At 41.8% G+C, this 18,721-nt stretch overlaps 1 protein-coding gene and 1 pseudogene across 1 annotated transcript in view; one reads left to right on the forward strand and one right to left on the reverse strand.

Moving 5' to 3' along the window:
• Window positions 1-4,823: 4,823 nt before the first annotated feature.
• LOC124961296 (60S ribosomal protein L10-like) lies at window positions 4,824-5,444 on the reverse strand (annotated as a pseudogene).
• Window positions 5,445-7,497: 2,053 nt separating this feature from the next.
• Frmd4a (FERM domain containing 4A) overlaps window positions 7,498-18,721 on the forward strand; it is a 420,775-nt gene continuing 409,551 nt past the window's right edge. Inside the window, exon 1 of the mRNA XM_047520300.1 lies at window positions 7,498-7,534. Coding sequence (XP_047376256.1) covers window positions 7,502-7,534 — 33 coding nt within the window. The 5' untranslated portion in view covers window positions 7,498-7,501. The remainder of the gene's footprint in view (window positions 7,535-18,721) is intronic.

Below are 18,721 nucleotides of genomic sequence, written 5' to 3' on the forward strand. Positions count from 1 at the left end.
TGTCCCCTGGGCTGGGGTGTAGCTTGGTGGTAATGCTTTGCATGTATCAGGCCCTGCATTCCATCCAAAAAGTTAAAAAAAAAAAAAAAAAAAAAAGGAACTGTCCCTCTATGAAATCTTCATCAGCCATCTCAGGTAAAATCAGCTCTTTCCAACCTTTCGTTCCACTTTAATTGTGCACTCCCTATGCTACTTCTCACCTGGCATGATTATTGACTCCAGTTCTTGGAACACTTCAGGAGTTGTGACCAGTATTCTTAATCTGGTAACCTCAGTGCAGAGCCTCTGGCTGGGCCAGACACAGTAGGTTCTCAACACATGTGTGGCTTGAAGGAATCCAGTAATATCCCAGTACCAAACTGAGGTGGGCTCAGTGGTTAGTGAGGTGGTTTGCGGGAGAAAAATGGGGATGTCTTTCATATCTCCAGAGTCCAGGACAGGCTCACTGAAGAAAAACATTCTAACTCTGTTTACCCAGTGTGAGGTACAAAGAAGATTGAGAAGCAGAAAGTGTGTAGGTTCTCATCTCCACTGATCACCATCATTTTTATCTTAGTCCAGGTTTTTATAATCAATCATGGGGCAATCTGGTGATAGTGTTAGGGTTTCCTCGTTGAGGGATAAAAACTCAAATGAACAGACTGTTTGAAAGTGATTTATGTAAGTCCTGACAAATCCATCAAGAAAAAACTTTTTCTACAGTAATCATTTAACAATGTATACATATATCATGACATTACTTTTTACACCCCAAAATACACAATTTTTATTTATTTATAAATAAGGCTTCCCTACCTAATTACTTTAGTACAATTCCTTGCTTTGGATCTTTGAAATACCCACCCCAACAGTAGCAAGTGGCTTTAAAAATGCTCCTGGACATGTCATCTTTGGGGGAGGTGGGCAGGGAGGGCTCAAGGAGCATCCTGTGGCATCCCCTGTGGGGATGAGGAGGAAGGAGGCGTTCCTCCACCAGGGCCCTCTCCCCACTTCCTCCTTATCAGTGTTTCCAGAGTTGTTCTGAGCAAACACAGGAGCAATGATCTGGAGCCACAGCAGCTGGCAGGTTTTTCCCCTTGACAAAAACACTTAAACATAAAATCTGAAGGAAAGAAAGAATCTTTTTAAACTCTGCAAAATAATGTCACCCTATCCTTTATAGATTTCCGTAAAACACAGGCCAAGTAACGATCCATTTGGAGCTAAAGTTTTCATGATAATGAAAACAAGCAGTTTGATTTTTCCCACTGTGTGGCACTTTTTCTGAAAGACAGAAACTGCTGAAGGAAGAAGTCTCCCAGGGCTAGATTCCAATTAACTTCTATACCAATTGCTGATAACTTTAGGCAATCATTGTTCTTTAGAAAATAGAACAGAGAATCTAAAAGATCATAAAACAAGATGACTGATCAACCAAGACAGAGGACTCCATCTAACGCCACTGTTCTCCCCAGTCAGCTGCAACTAGAGAACTGTGAGTCAAATACAGTAGGCTCTGTACTTGATATTCAGTTACATGGAAGTGCTGGTTTGTATGTCCAGGAGCTGAGACATTGATCTGGAGATTTGAAAAATACTTTAATATACAGCCCATTCCTCAGAATGGAGAGCATTCAAGAACCTAAAATCTGGAGCCCTAAGACCTGTGCTTGGGGTTCCAGTTCTGGATCTATTGCTTAGAAACTCTGCAATCTCAGGCTAGTCACTCTATCCATGAGCAGCATCCATCACAAATACAACACCTGGTACCACATGTCAACAAATATTGGTTTTCCAGAAGTTTCCAGTTTTGTGAATCAAGGCTGGGATCGGCTGATCTTGGCTGGTCTTGCTCACTTGTGATTAGTGGCTTCCTCGTGAATCTATGGGCTAAATCTTCTCTCATCTTCCTCCTGGGATCAGCAGATTAGCTGGATTGTTTCTTTCTAGAGCCGTGCTCAAACTTCAGTTCATATCATATTGGTTAGCATTTCATTGGCAGAGACAAGGCACATGGTCATATCCAGAAACAGTGAGAGAGAGTGTGACAAAGTCACTTGGCAAATGGCATGGAGAACAAAATATGGGAATCATTGGGACCAAATGATGCCATTTACTACCACACTTCATCCGCTTCATCTCAGTCCATTATCTGTTAAATGGGAGCACTGATACACCTTTGAACATTAAACGAGATGCCACATAAAAGTACTGGTTCAAGTCCTGGAACAAAGTTCACATGCAATAAATGTTACTTTCTTTCTGTTCATCTCTCCAACCTCGTAAAGTGGAAATTAATACCTGCCATGCCAAATGGGGTAATTCTGAGGTTCTATAAAAGGTAACACATGTGAAAACACTTTGAAAAAAATCTCAGTTGCTGTATAATTTTTGTATTGCAATAACTTTTAGAATGTTTACCCTTACACAGACCCGAATAAATTCAAGCACTTGGGTATTAAATCACAATTCTCTTTGAGCATTTTAATTTAGTATGAGGAAGTGGGAATTTACTCTGTGATAGGTTCTGATATTATATTATAAATCAAAGCAAATGTATGTAGCTTAGGATGAGTGTCAGGGGCAGAGAGGCAAAAGAGGAAGGAGATTGTAGTGTTATTTGAGAAACTCCCTCAGAGTGCCCAAGATATCTGGAACTGATTCAGGAAGAAGTTCTCCTGAATCTTTTATCACGCTATAGTCAAAGTCTTAATGAGGATGTTCCCAATAAGTAGTAAAGATTGATGGGCAGGTCACTGAGGATAAAACCTGATGGTTGTCAGGTCAAAATCCTCTTACCCTAATAATGAAAACTTTTTGTGGAGCAGAGCAATACAATCCTCAGATAGTAAATCTTAATTGTGTAGCTAGCTGTGATCCCCAGAGACTCCAAGCGACATAAAGAAATTAACCTCAGGGATGGTAAAGGTACAAGGAAAAAAGGGTCAGCATTTTAGTGCAAGAGAGATGGGAAACCTGACCCTCTGACCATGACATATCTAATGACCTTTGTGACATTTACAAGTACTCCTAGTCTAGAGAAGTTTATTATGATGTTATCATTTCACTCTCTGTCCCTCTGAAATGGAAAAGAAGAATGGATCAAAGAATCTGAACATCTGCCAAGAAAGGGTTCTTGGGACCTTCCCTCTGTAGGTCAAGAAGTCCCCACCTCACAGTGGGAATTCCTGTAGCCAGATTTAAACGAAGATTTCCTTTCCCTGAAGCACAAATTTAAATGATATTTTACAGTGTCTCCATATTTGATATTCATTGACTTTTTCTTCTAAGGCTGGGTTAATCCCAGATTGTAAATTCTGCCCTTACAGATCTCTTTTTGAATATGATGTTACAAGCAGAAAGCACCCATGATTCAAAGAAAGCTGGAATGAGAAAATGCAAATGTTGTTCCCACTTCTGAATATTTTGGTAACACTGATTCTTGTCAAGACAGTCAGGCTATCTAAAGGTCTGATGACTACTGTCCATTCATGTTGCATAACTATCGCCCAGGATAGAATATTTCCTAAATCCCACCACCACTACTTCTCCAGCTGCCCCCTTCCTTCCTTAAAAAAATCATATTTCTTCATACATACACATAAAAGATGATCATTGATATTTAAAAGACTTGGAAATGATAGGTAATAAATTTGTGTGCTCCATTTTATAAATAACTGTTTTGTCATTGATAAAGACAAGACTTTTGGCTGGATAAGTGTCCTGGATTGAGGTAGATTGTCAATGAATATTGGTTTCATGAATAAATAAGTGAATGAGATACTAATGTTAAATTAATGTCATGGCCTAAAATAATAGTTTTGCATGCTTGCTTTGCAGTTTCCAACTGATAAAGAACAGAAACTTAAATGTGGTTTCAACTATATGTCTTAGTTTGACCAAGGAATTTTTTTTAAAAAATGAATGAAGTTGGGACCAGTGCATTAGAAGTGATCTCACTGAGCTAAATGTAGGTCCACTGTAGAGACAAAACAGCATTACAAAGGGCACGTCTCTCATGGAGTGGGGGAGGTAAGGGGTTTGGATAAGCCAATGCATGAAAATCACTCAGTATAATGCCTGGAACAAAGCAAGAATTTAGCAGTTATCAACATCATCTTCATCATCAACATCAGCATTGGTTCAAGAACTAAGCAAAAGGTCGTGGGTCCCATTGATTGGGGTTGGGGACAGTTTGATGCAGTCAGGAATCTCTCAGTCCACTGTGAAAACAGCTCCAGGGGCTGGGGGACTAGAGTATAGACAACCAGAAAAGTTCCACTCTCCTTACGTGGTGCTAAATATAGGATTTTCAAAATTCTTCCCTGAAGTCCCTTCCTCTGGCTCCAGAAGGCTGTTCTGGCTCCAAAAACTATGCGTGGAGTTTGTCAGACACCAACCAGCCTGAAACATGTAAATCAGTCTAGCTCTTTTCTTTTTTAACCTTGACAACAGTTCCCCCGCTGTTCTACCCACTTTAAAGGAACCCTTTGTGAGGTTTGGGTTGGAAGAGTACTAGGAGGCAGGGCGTGACTAATTATGTGACCAAAAAAAAAGGCCAAAGGAGCGAGTTCTTGAGGAGTAGGCATGACTGGGAATCTTGGTGAGGGGGTTTCTGGGATCAGGAAGGTCAAGGAACAGAACTGAAGGTTTCAGAATAGACTTGATGCAAGTCAGTGAACCAGTAATGGATACAGCTTGTTCTAGTTGTTGAAAATCAAACACGATGAAAGCAAAGATGGAAGTGGAGAATGGAATTTTTTTTTGGGGGGGGGGCAGGGGTGGATACAATACAGGATTTATTGGGTGTGTGTGAGATTAAGGGGACAGCACAGTGGATGCCCTCATGAGTGCAGGGCCCACCACTTTTCCAGGGGACCACAGTTGGGGATATATTTGACCCCACAGCCATCGGGAATGAGCCACTTCTCAGCCACCATGTCTTCAAACTCATCAGCATTAAACTTGGTAAAGCCCCACTTCTTTGAAATGTGAATCTTCTGGTGGTCAGGAACTTGAACTTGGCCCTGCATAGGGCCTCAATCACATGTTGCTTGTTCTGCAGCTTGGCACAACATGGACACGATGGCTTGGCCAATGTGAACCCTGGCCATTGTGTCTTGTTTCCCAAAGGCACCCTGCATACCTGTCTGGAACCTGTCAGCCCCAGCACAGGACAACATCTTGTTGATATGGATGACATGGAAAGGGTGGAGCCTCACTCAGATATGAAAGCTGTCTTTGCCACAACTTTTTACCATGTACTTTTTGGCACAAATTCGGGCAGCCTCCAAGGCTTCAGAGGATAGCTGCTCATATTCATCAGACACCATGTGGCCAAAGAATGGGAACTCATCCACTTTTGCCTTTTTCCACCCAAGGCCAAGGATGCGAATTTTGGCATCAGGGACACCCCTGCAGAAACGAGACTTTAGGTAAGTCTTGTTTCTACAATACCGGTAACACCGGGTGGGGCATCAACCCGGGGCAGCGACCCAGGGCAACACCAGGATCTTTGGTGGTGCACTGAAGGAAAAGAGTAAGAATGGAATTCTTATGGAGTAAATTAGTTTTAGCTTCTTCAGAGAAAGTCAGTGAATATCCAGGAAGGAGAAGAGTCATAACCATGGAGGCACGAGAATGGAGGAGAAGTCTCATGGGTGGGCTTGTAATCCTATAGAGAGACCCAACAGCATGGGCAGAGGCTGATGATAATGAGATGACAGATGAAAGGGCTGGGTGGGTAGGGTGAGTTGTTATCAAGCCTGCTTCAGGACCATGGGACCAGGCTCTGTCTACTCACCCGTCCATCAGGAACTAGAACAGGTCCAAGTACACAGGAGGTGCATTGCAACTATTTGTTGAATGACTGAAAGAAAAAAGTGGGCCCCAGATACTAGAATACTGAGTAAGATAAAGCAACGTCCAAGACCGCAACAAAGGAAATAAGGTCTAGAGGTCACCAGAAACAGCGAGAATCTTCTAGGGAGGACAGAATGCTGCACCTAACCTGTTGGGACTACTGGCAGCTTGTCAAGACTCTTGAGTACTGTGTGAGAACAAGATGGCAGCCTCCTCCTAAGGTGAAGTAGAGAAAGATTAAAACAGAGCTGGAGAGGAGCTGAAGAGTGCATGGGGGTCGGGTACTAGAGTTGGTGTAGATTCTAGAAGTCTCTATGAACTGGAGGAGAAAAAGTAGATTAATCAAGGATTAAAATTATCAATGAGGGAAGAGGCAGGGTAAATGGAATGACTTCTGGTTTCATCTGGAGGGCAGCATGTGTGTCACCCCATCTTGAATATGAATCAGGAGTCCTGTATGAGAACAGCATTTAGAAAGAGGGACAGTTCCATCCCAGGGACAAGGGACAGGGGACATTAGCCTTAAATATCATTGATGAATTCACAAATGGTGTGTATATCAAATATAGGATGTGAATGTGTCCTTAAGCTTTCGCAATGGCATAAACATTCTTAGCTACAATTAAGGAGTCACCAGTTGATAGGGAAATGTTGAATTATTTCCACATAGAGGATCCTTCAAGAAAGTCCAGGAAAATCTCATCTTTTCAATTTCTTCATGCTCTCATCCAGATCTTTGTCATTTTTCTTTCATTGTCTATTTTTTCTGAGTGACCAGTAGTGCTGAATTAAAAAGCCTGTCCTGATTTATTTGGAGTCCTGAACAGCGTGTGCTCACACACACACACAAACACACACACGTATTATTTAATGCCCAGCTGTTGAGGAATGGAGTCCATAAATCTGTTTTTGAAACTTTCTCTGAGAAGAAGCTGTGTCTATGTGCTTCTAAACATCTGGTCAAAACTCCAAATTTCCAGTTAACTATCCAGATGTTATATGCACACTGGGCTGAACAAATGAGTATTTAGAAATATACAAGTGTTGGGACTTCTTTTCTGCTTTCCGCACACATCAGAAAACCCGCTGAGTAACGGTGTCAACTGGTTCCAATTCTGTGGGGGGCCCTATTTCTTAAAAAGGAATGGCTGACTGGAAGAAGGAAGGAAGGACTACAGTAGTGCCTTCAGCTCTAGAGGAAACAAACCGCAGACCTGACTCTGGGAAGCGCTGGGACACTGCAGCTCAACTCCCGGCCTCCTGTCCTGGGTGAGCTGCCCTGTGGCTTGGTTCAAACCACTTCTCTTGGCTTAAATGCGATACCTAAGACAGGGATCATTTGTCAAGTAAGCATGGTACACAGAGAGCTGTAGGCAGATTATGGAAAGAGAGAGGGAGGAGAGAGAGGGAGGAGAGAGCGCAGAGAGAAGAAAGCGAGGGGGAAGAGGGCGAGGAGAGGAGCAGACTTCGGGAACGGCGATTTGCAGGCACTGGGGATTCAAGTTAGACCGGGTGGCGGTGCAGCGTGCAGCGGCGCCACCCGGGAGAAGGGAGCCACTGGCGGCTCCCGACATGGTTCTTTTCATGTGGGATGCTTAAGGACGGCACCGAGACGGAGTAACTTGCAGAAGAGAGAAACTGGCATGAGGATTCCGCCAAAATGGAAGGGCTCCTGTCTCCGATGAGGACGAAGGTAAGGGGAGTGAATCTCGCTTTCTTTTGGGGCTGCTTGAAGGTACAGAAAGGCTCAGTGCAGGGGAGGCTCAGCGAGCTTTTGTCTTATTTGAGAACTAGGCTGGCGAATGCAACTGGATCTCTCAAAGAATAGGTTTGCCTCCCAGGCAGCGCGATCAGTGCGAAGGGGAGAGCATGGGGGGGGGGGGGGAGCCATCTGTCAGCGTGGACAATGGGAATCTTAGTAAATGAGTTCCCCTCTCGGTTGATTAGACAGCCATATTTTCGCAGCATTTCCAATCACTCTTGCTTTGGGGCCGCGCTACCCTCGGAGCTGTTCCTTTGCAGGAAGTACCAATTTCTCAGGCTGCATCGCTGTTTAGCAGGAAGGGTAATACTTTATGGCAAAGAGCATGCCCAGCTCACACTTGAGATATCCTCTCTCCTCCTCCTCCTCTTGTTCAGAGCAGGAGGATCGGGGGAATCCTCTCCACCAAAAGTAGGTTAATGCATTCTGGAAGCCAGTGTGCTCTCAGAAAACTAGCCGACCTGCAGAAAAGATAACAGAGCACAGCACTAATCTAACATCTTGAACTTGGTCCTGTAATATTTAGAAACGTTCACAGAAACAAGTTCCAATCTCCTGAAGACTGGGAACACTTGTTCTTCTTGGCTGGAGTTTGCTTTTTCACTGGAGAAAGGGATTCCTTGAAAATGGAGTTTCCATTAAAAGCGCACATGATGAGGGGGCTGTTTGATACCTGCCAAATCCACATTGAGCTTTAAATGGGTGGGTCAAAAGTTTTAAATAATGCTAGCAATATTATTGTTCTTAATCAGAATTCTTTTTTTAATCGGAGCAAATAGCTCTCTACAGAGAGCAGAGTTAAAGCCAGTGGAAACGGCTTTGATTTACCTCATCCCTTTGATGCTCTGTTTTAGTGATTCGGACACAAATAGACCCTTTTGTCAGTGAACATCTTTTTTTTTTTCCTGCTAGTTAATGAGCATGACCATGACATTCTGAGCGTATATTAGAACTGGGGTCTTGTACATGAAAGCACCCCATCCTCTGGGAGGATTCTCTGTCTCTGTCAGGCTCACCAATCGTTTGATTGTGGTTCATTAGGAGGACAGCCTCAAGTGACAGTTAGTTACAAAGGTTCTAATTCCAGCCCCTCTGCTGGTTGACTGATCCCCCTCGAGACTCCTATGGTGACCCGTTGTTCTCCTGGAGCACACAGGTGAAGTCAGGTTGCTTGAGGCAGCAAGCCACACTTCAATCTAAGGCTGTGACCACATCACATTCCCATCATACAGCCCTTAGAACAGCAAAGAAAATGGCAAATACAACTGGCTTATTTCCCTTTATTGACAGGATGAGATTTGAAGGCTTTAGGGAATGGCTTTATAATCTGCTCCTTTGGCCAGCTTTTGAAATGACTACCTCAGACAAACTCTCCTGGTATTGTACACTTGCTGGCGCCAAACAAATCTGTGGATCTGAGTGCATAACCCTCGGCAAGTACAACTCTCATACAATTGAGGGGAGTTCCCTATGCAAATGAGCCAGGACCCAGGCGCTGTGTAAATCACACTGGAGCCCATTCAAATGGCATGCTATCGGAAGGGGGAAAATGGATGTCAGTGGGTCAGACTGCTCATACATTATGTTTATCAGTTGAATTCACATCATGGCTTGTTCCTGAACCATCATCTCATCTAATGAACATTGAAACTGTGGAACTTTGGGTCCTATCAAAGTTCAAACATAAAATCTCTGCATAGCAAATTGAGTCTCATTCAAACCTTTCAGTTTTTAGGTTTCAAGAGATTTGCATGTGGATGTGTTTTATATTGCTTCTGTGAATTCCTTTCTAATCGCTTCATTTCTGACACTGGAAACTGATATTTCCATACTGAAAATTCAAATTACATTTGAATTTGGTGACCTACAATATCATCATGACTCAGGGAGCAAGACTCAATTGTGTAAGACTGTAATAGGAGAATCCCATTGATTAGACTCAGCTTTAATTCCTAATCGCTGTTCTGTGTTGTTGAAATTACCCTGTGATTTTTTTAAAATTTATTCAAAGACTAATATCAATGACATTGTATTGCCTTTCTTAAACTTTGATCACATTATGGCTTGTTAAGTCTATTCTGGAATATTTTCCTCCATTGATGAGGATTTAGTTTGAAGTTTCTGATTGCCTGGTATCATGATGGGGCAGACAAAGGAAGCCTTCTCGAGCTAAATTTTGGTGTGTTATGGTTACTTAATAACTTACTGACAGTTTAAAGCAAGTGTTGAGGTAAATTGAACATCATGCCGTAATTTCATTATGCCATGTAATAGACTTAACCAGTCTAAATCATGGGTGCTTAATGCATTTTTATCTTGGGATTTGCATAATTGGCACATAAATATGCATGAGATTAACTGGAAGTGGCAAAACAGGGTGGGCAAAATGTTCATGAGGGTTGAAATTAAGGGCATTGGGAAGAGGGCACCTGAGCACCCTCTGTCTCCTGGGTGGGCGGCCACACTTGAAGTACCTAGAAACAGACAAGGTGGCAGGTGTCCTCCCCTAATCACAGTTAGTATATTGTCGGTGATACACATCCTTAGCACAGCTTTGGCTATGACTGGGACACACCACTTATTCTTCCTTTTATATATAATGCAATCTAGAAGAGTCTCTAGGCTGATGGATATACTTCTGACCGGCCTGCTGGCAGACCATGACACAGGCCTTGGGGTTCTAGCCATAATAAATGATGTTTGCAGAGGCGAGGGGTGGGAGTCAGGGAGAAGGGAAACAGAGAGAAGCTGATTGAGTTGTTTCACCTATAAGGGTAAAGAAAATCATATAACTAATCATCTTTGTGTACTTTTAAAATGTGTTCTTTTTTAATTCCATTTTTTAATCTTCCAACCTCCATAATTCTCTTTAATCCTCTGAGTGCTGCCTCCACTGAGTGAGGCTGGAAAAAAAAAATTCCCATCAATTTCAGCCTCTGGTGATTCCTGCTTGCCAATGCTTGCTGCAAAATTTGCAGTGAGCACCTAGTCAGGGCACGTAAAATCAGGCCAAATCTTTACTTTTTATGAATGTCAGGAGTGTGTTCTGAAGAAACTGCAGCTTCAAAAGAAGATGAAGAAGAAAGGGAGAAAGCAAAGAGGAGAGGAAGGGAAGAGAAAGGAAGGAGAGCAAAGATGGAATGGTTGGAGGTTCATTTCTTTATATGACAGCTGTGTTTTACCAAATGTTTGTGCAGCAAATGGAAAGTGGATTGACTATAACCTCTCTAGAAAAGATACAGTATTAGCTATTAAAGAATTTATTTTGTGTGCGAATCAGGGTTATAAGAATACTCCAATACTATTGCCTTCAGTATGTCCTCTCAGCTTACAATTGCCTAACTCCCCAGGGATGGTGCTTTTTTATCTGTCTGAACCTGTCTTATTTCTGCCTGAAAGACGCTGCGTCATTTTACTGTATTTCGGTTTGTTTTTTAAAGGTATGGCTTCTGATTTGTGGCATAAAGTAACTTTCTAAAGGAAATCTTCTGCAAAGATAAGTCCCTGTGATGAAAGGGATGGTGGAAAGGAAATGGAATGTGAGTCTGTGAAGAGTGGGCATTGGTGGTGAGCATGAGGATTGGGTCTCGTGAGACCAGCTCTTATGTGCTCAGAGACATTGCCACACATTGCTGAAACTGGCTCAAGATTGTCCTTTTCAACCCACTCTGCAACTTTGCAGACACATTAGATATAAATGTCAACATTCTAAAATTACAGACAATATAGACAGCAAAAGAAAGAATCAAAACAGTACAGTCAAGGTTTTATGGCTTTTTAGACCAATTATCATACTCTATATGAAACCCTTAAGTCATTTAGAATTGTTCTAAAGCTGTTTGAAACTTTGCCACAATTCCACAGAGAATAGTAACTGAAATAATCCTTTATGTTCCACCTACTTGATACATGGATTCAGATAAAATATTGGAATCTCTCATTTGAAGAACTCTGTGAATCAGAAATCCTTAAGAGCTAAGAAGTGTTTAGCCTGCAGAAGGTAAGACTAAGAAGTGCTTAACAATTACTTTAAAATATACTAAACACCACTACACACAAGATCATGTACAACCTAACATAACCTGTGCTCTGTCTTAATGGAGACTTGAATAAAAGACTTGCTGTGGTCATAGAATGACAGATTTAGATTAAATTCAAGGAAATGTTTCTTTATATCAAAATGTTTTCCTAAAAAAGGCTTAGACAGTCTCTAATCTAGAGGCCTTTGAAACAGGTAAGGGATAATCCTACCCCACCAGCCAGGAGCAACTGACATGCATACTCCATGTTTTTATGATGCTGTGTAAATTTTACCATAAAGCCAATAAAACCAAAAGTAGGTTTGTGTATGAAGCATTTGTCAGATTTCTTTACCGAAAGCTGCTGTGAAGCATTGGTTGAACTGCTGAACTCGGTTCCCTTCAAGGCATCTGCAGATTGTGAAAAGGAAGTTGGAATTTATAAGACTATGTATTTGGTTAGATTTTCTATGTTAGTGGACTTTCCATTATGGTAACAAATGCCTGGAATAATAAACACATGAAGGGAAAGGTTGTGTTCTGGTTCACAGTTTTAGAGGTTTTGGTCTATGATCCGTCGAACCTGTTGCTTTGGGGTCTGTGGTGAGGAAGCAGCTCATGGTGAGGAGTGTATCGAGTAGCAAGTTGTTCACCTTACAGCTGGGACATGAGGAAATGGAAGAGAAAGAGATTAGAGTTCCACAGTCTCCTTCAAGAGAACATTCCCAGTGACCTAAAACCTTTCACTAGGCCCTACCTCTTAGAGCTTCCACCATTTCTCCTAGTACCAGGCTGAAAATCAAGTCTTTAAACACATGGACTTTTTGGGAACATTCTAGATCCAAATTATGACAGTTAGTGTGAAGGGGATGGGCATGGCACCATAGCCTATTCTAGTCTGTCATGTTCAGATTCTAGTTCTGTCACTTACTAGAGGGTAACTCTTCAGAGCCTCAGTTTCCTCCTGTATAAAATGCATATGATAATAAGTTCTATATCCCAGGTCACTGTGAGAGTACACAAGTTCACACTGTTAGTTATTACTAGTATAATATTTAGAAATATATGCATAAATATAAGCAGAAATGCAAATCCCATGACAAATGTTTAGAATGAATTGTCATCATAAATGCAAGTAGGAAAAGCACACCTTCAATGTTCTGGATGATGCTGTAGCTAAAGCAGTGGGAAAGCTCCTCCTGCCTACATAACCCCTGCCCGCTAGTGTCTCCATCTCTCACCTGTCAAGATGCGGGTCAAAGAGCTTGGAGTAAAATCAATGCCTTGGTAGCATAAATCAGCTCTCATTACTGTAAGACCTTTCGCAACAACTGATTATGGTAGCTGGGTTGTTTAGAAGAAAAGACTAGATTCAGCATAATACAAGAAGTAGCCTCTCAAAGAATGGCAACTTTTCTTTCTTGCTTGCTTAGGTCTTGCAAAGTTAGAACTCATTCTCTCATATGATTTTTCCTACAGTAGTTACAATCCAAAAGTCAGCAAACTCTGAATCGGCCCCCAGCCCCACTCTGGAGCCAGTTATTAGTTTTTTACCAGCATGGCACTGCCTGTGACCCTCATGAGAAAGTCCACATGGCTCACCTGGATTTGCAGGCTTTTCGTGACCTGTGCCTCACCAACATATGCCTTTGCATTTCCATTCTCCCCACTGACATCCAATGTTAACAGCTCAGGCTTCAGTTGACCCTTCAGATCACTTGATCAGATCACTTGAGAATGTTTAAAAGTGATTCAGGAATTCTGAGCTGGCATCCAGGAATCTGCATTTTCATTAAAAGACCAGAGGATTCTGAAGTCAGTGGTCCTTTCACCACATGTTGAAGAAACACAGCATCTACCCTGGGTCTAGCCACAGAACTCCCTGTGCATGCTGCAGACCTCAGAGGCGCTGCTCACTCGTTGAAGCCTTGTCCTCCCCACCTGCCCCGTCTGTCCACCCTGCTGACTCTAAGGCACCCTTCAGTTTGCAGTTTGAATGCCAGTTCCTCTGGGTAAGAACCTGGTACATGCTCTGTTTGCCTTGTTTCATGGCTTCTGCACAGTCTGAGCAAGCTCGTGTTCATTTGCTGCCCTCTGCAATGGACCAAGAGCCTCTTGAAAGCAGATTTCACTGTATTTTGTTCACCCTTGTATGCTGAGAACTCAGCATGGTGCAGCAGAATCGTAAGCCCTTGGTTCATATTTATTGACAAAAGCGTGAACACAGAACACCTGTAGACCCTCAAAGGGCTCACAGGGACTCAATAAATGTGAATGAGCATTGAGCAGATGTACACCAGAGGAGCTGGCTAGAACCAGTTAGAACTGTATCCACAGGATCAGGTGGGCAAATCCAACAATGTGAGACCACTAAGGCCAAGTTTTCTGGGGCAGACCATAGGAAGACCATTTTTGCTTTCCTATTCTGTCCTTTTGGGTTAGTAATAATAACCAACACTTACTGAGTGTTTTAATAGCTGCCAGTACTAAGAGACTCTAGAGTAGAGAAACCACAACTAAAGGTCAATATGGACCTCAGTTTGGGAATCATTGTCCCTGAACAATATTCAGAACTCTGCATTCCAAGGTGTTTAAAGGGTTTTACTATTGCTACAAAAGCAAAGGACTATTTTCCTGCTAAAACAAGCCTGTGCTTACTCTGGGCAAGTGGGAAAAAATGTTGATTTTATTTTCCTTTACTTTCCAATGTATCTCAGCAGGGAAAGTAAACTAGTTATAAAAGAAAAAACAAGTTAATTTCTATCATTCAATTAAAAAACACTATTAATCAACACTTGGAAGTAGCAACAATAATGTTAGTACAATATAATCATATGTAAATGATTACTATAATAAAACTAATATATTCTTAATATAAGATGTAATATATGTTTTAGTATCTATTTATTAATGTATTGATATAGCATGTTAATATTTTGTATGACACTGGTATAGGTTATATATAATATGGTTTGTTAATAAAATATATATTCATTATAAAATACTAATACATGATATTTTAAAATAATACATATTTTGATACATATGAATTATTTATAAATACATATTTTTTGTCTACATAAATGAGTTAGAGAAAACAGGAATTTGAAAACAGAGTTCACTGGCTTCATCTTCTTTACAATACCATTTTCTCCCCAGGCCCAATTTAGAAATGAAGAAGAAAGAAAGAGGAGAGTCTGAGTTCTCCTCCTTGCTATGAACTGGGATTAATGGGAGGGTGAGGTGTGCAGTATCGGCTCATTCCTTAATCCATCAGTTCTTGTGTTTTTGACCATGTGGATCTTGAGACAGCTCCATTCCTGCAGAAACTGGCCTCTGCATGACCTGGGTTGCAGGATGCTGGAGGTCATCATCCACTGCAGGAGATGGGAACCCAGGAGCCAGGCCCAGGGACATCCCTCCTCAGTCTCAGACATCAGCCAGAGCAGCTCGCATGATCCTACAGGGCAGCCTTTAGAGCTGGAAGACCAGGACTGGGCAAATACAGAATGCCAGCCTTGCTCCACACCCCAGAAGGGAGATGACAGAGTCAGGAACAGATGGGTAATGCCAGCTGGGTAGCATTAGGCTTTCAGAACTGTGGTTGAGAGAAAGCCTCTTCCATTCCGTGCCAATGAAACTCTGTTGGCCCGGGAGATTTCGTGAAGTCTCTGTAGAAGCCTCTGGATGGCCCTGGAATGAGAACACGCAGGCCATTGGCTTCATCAAAGTGACCAGCAGGGCCCTGGGCAGCCACTGCCAGGGTTGGTAGACCCAGCTGCACTGGCAGAGGGAGATATTCAGCTGGGAGAAAGAAGAAAGAAGAGAGGCCCCAAGCTACCAACCTAACACAGCATAATTAAGCTGGAATGTGAGTGGGGCAGGTGAGAGGGAACCAGTCAGGGGAAGAGAGCAGGTAAAATGAGGATTTCTGATGTAACAAAAATTGAGAAGCTGATTTGTTTGTAGGAATTCTGTTCATTTTCCAGTCAGACCTGTTTGCTACATCCCAGGCAGGGAAAGAAGGAGCAAAACTGCTGAGAAGGAAAAAGGAATCTGGCAATTCTAGCTCATTTATTTATCCATCCAACAAGGACTTATTAAGTGCTCCTGTTGAGTGTCAGGCAATAAACACGTTTCCTTCTGTCAAGATTGTACAAACAAAAGGGAAAGCATTAACAAAGAAACCACAAATAAGACAAAGCAACCCAGTCACTCTCTGGAAAGCAAATCAGGACACAAGTTCTGGAAGCTAGGAGCAGAAGGTGATGGTTTTTTCAAAGGCTACATTACTTCTAAGTGTGATGCTTTTAATACAAGGGATGATAGCAACTGGGTAAATTAACTCCACGTTGATATTCAAGGGGAATTATGTTAATGGTAATAATTTAGTGTCTTCAAAGGAATAAAAATGCCTTCAGGAGGATCCTGTTAAGTCTCAAAAGGTCTTCTTTATCTTACACAAACAGCATGAACTTGGACATATTTTGTAAATGGGAAAACTAAATTTCAGTCATTTCTCTAAAAATTTCAAAGTAAAATACCATACTGAATACTAAGAACATCATTTAGAAAACACAGCATTGGATACTATAAATCTTGACAAAGATTAGTGTCCTTCCTTTGAAAAATTATCTTTGAGAACTAGGATAACCCCCATGCATTTTGTTATTCTTTGGTCTCTGTAGAGTTTTGACTAGAGATTCATATTTAGTCCCTATGTGTGCATATAGGTGTCTGTCTGTGATTTTAAAAGTAATGCTTATGAAAGTGATTCTAATAGATATGTCAGTGTATGTGGTAGGGATGAAGCAGGATTTAAATATTACCCTACAGTTTCTAAGTAACTTTCAAGTTTTAGTGGTTCCCCCTTATTCCCAATTTTACTTTCCAAGGTTTCAGTTACTCATGATCAACCATGATTTACTATTAAATGGAAAACTCCAGAAATAAACATTCATGAGTATTAAGTTGCATATGCCATTTTGAGTAGCATGATGAAATCTTGCACTATCTCACTCTGCCCTCATCCCCGGACATGAATCATTCCTTTGTCCAGAGCATCCACATTGTATATGCTACCCACCTGTTAATCACTTAATAGATATCAGATTGACTGTCACAGTATTGCAGTGCATGTATATAGAATTAGATACTATCTGAGATTTCAGGCATCCAGTGGGGGTCTTGGAACATATCTCCTACAGAGAAGAGGGAACTACAATACCTTATAGGCTGAGTACATAATGGATAGCGCTTAGGTAAGTCCCTTGGGCATATCTATCATGGGTAGATTTAAAAGAGAATTAACATTGACTGTGAGCTGAGAGTGCTTCTATTTCCTGCCCTCATACCTGCAGCAACTAGTTAAAATCCCAATAGGAATGCAGTAAAGTAAAAGGAGAAAATGCAAGTGCACATTTCTAATGGAAAAGAGAGAAACACCAGGCTGATATTACACTATCCAGAAGGAAAGTGTGGTGAATGACCAAGTTAACTTGTTAGTCCTGCTCTGTTCTCCTGGGCTGCTTACATCCCCTTTGACCTGACCCTGGGTCCCTCCTGTACAATGGGAGTGCTGAGCTAATCCATTCTTTATGTATAACAGTTTTCACTAAGCACTCTGGGCATTCATCCCACAAATATGCTTATTCCTGAGGTTCCAGGTTACACCAAACTCCTGTTTACAAAATAGCATTGGGGAGCAACTACATTGACAAAGTAAGTAATTAGAGTAGCTATTGCCACTTACTAGTGTCAGACAAATCCTAACTTTATAACTTCTAGAGTCAGGCCAGTAAATGAGAGCTACCCTGTCTAGTAGGGTGGCCACTGACCACACATGGCTACTGAGCACTTGAAATGTAGCCAGTCTAAATTGAGATGTGCTGCAAACATAAAATGCACACTAGATTTTGAAGTCTTACTATAAAAAATATAAAATACCTCATCAATGGTTATATTAATTTCACAGTAAAATCACAATATATTGGGTATATTTGATGGGACAAAATCTATTACTCAAATGACTTTTACCGCCTAAAGGTGTATTGTAACCAGAGGTAATATTCTGAATGTGCCTTAAGGTGCCTAATTCCTCAGAAGAAGAATGCAGGAGGAGCAGGGGGCAGTTTCCCTTTGCTTTGTAATGTGACTCTTCGAATATTTAAAATGATAAATGTGGCTTTGAGTGCAGCTTGAATCACTTTTCCACTGCAAAGCCCTGAGCCAGAGGACTCCCAAATGTCTCGAGTTTCACAACTGCACACCCAAGTCAGGTTTTGTTTTTATTTTCCATCACCCTAACAATGTTGCAGAGATTTTTTTCTTTACTTATTGTACGTGTGACCCCATCAAGCCCCCAAGCTTGCTGTGACCCCTCTCATACTGAACACGGCCCACTGCATCCAGGTGCCAAGCCAAAGACCTGGTCCTCCATACCCTCCTTCTCCCTTACTCTTCACATTTGATCAGTTTCCACATCCCTCTATTTCATCCCTTCTGTCTATCTTGTGTCTCTCCCTTCCTCTTTATCCACATGGAACAAGTGGCTGTTTTTAACTGAGTTCTTGCCACAGGCTCCTAGCTCTGCTGTTTGCCTCCAAGGCTCACTTCCTTTAATCCCTCAAGTCATTACCAGCAGAGCTACCTTCCTAAGCACAAATCTGAACACGCCATTTTTCTTCTCAAAATTCCTCTCTAGGTGCTCTCATTGCCTATAGGAAAAGAAAAAAAAAAAAAAAATCTCCCTAGTACCACATTCAAAGCCCTTTAATCTCTGTCCCTTTCCTGTCTGTACAGTCTCAGGGGCCACCACTGCTTTTTGGGATGTTCTATTCTAACACTGCTGATGTTCAGGTCTGCCCCCCACCCCTGTGCCTTTGCAAACCCTGAGTCTTAGGGTTACAGTCTTCTCCTTGTTTGCCTGAAAATGCCATTAAGTTAACTCAAGCTTCTCCCATGAATCCTTCCCTGATGTGAAGGGCAGACTTAGGGCTTCCTGCCCAGGCCCCCACTATTATGTCCATTTCCCTATGAATACTCCTGATTCCTGCTGCACAGGTGTTCAACAGGCAGTTGTTAGAAAGGCAAAGTCATT

This window comes from Sciurus carolinensis, chromosome 12, assembly GCF_902686445.1.
Source record: "Sciurus carolinensis chromosome 12, mSciCar1.2, whole genome shotgun sequence".
Classification (NCBI taxonomy): domain Eukaryota; kingdom Metazoa; phylum Chordata; class Mammalia; order Rodentia; family Sciuridae; genus Sciurus; species Sciurus carolinensis.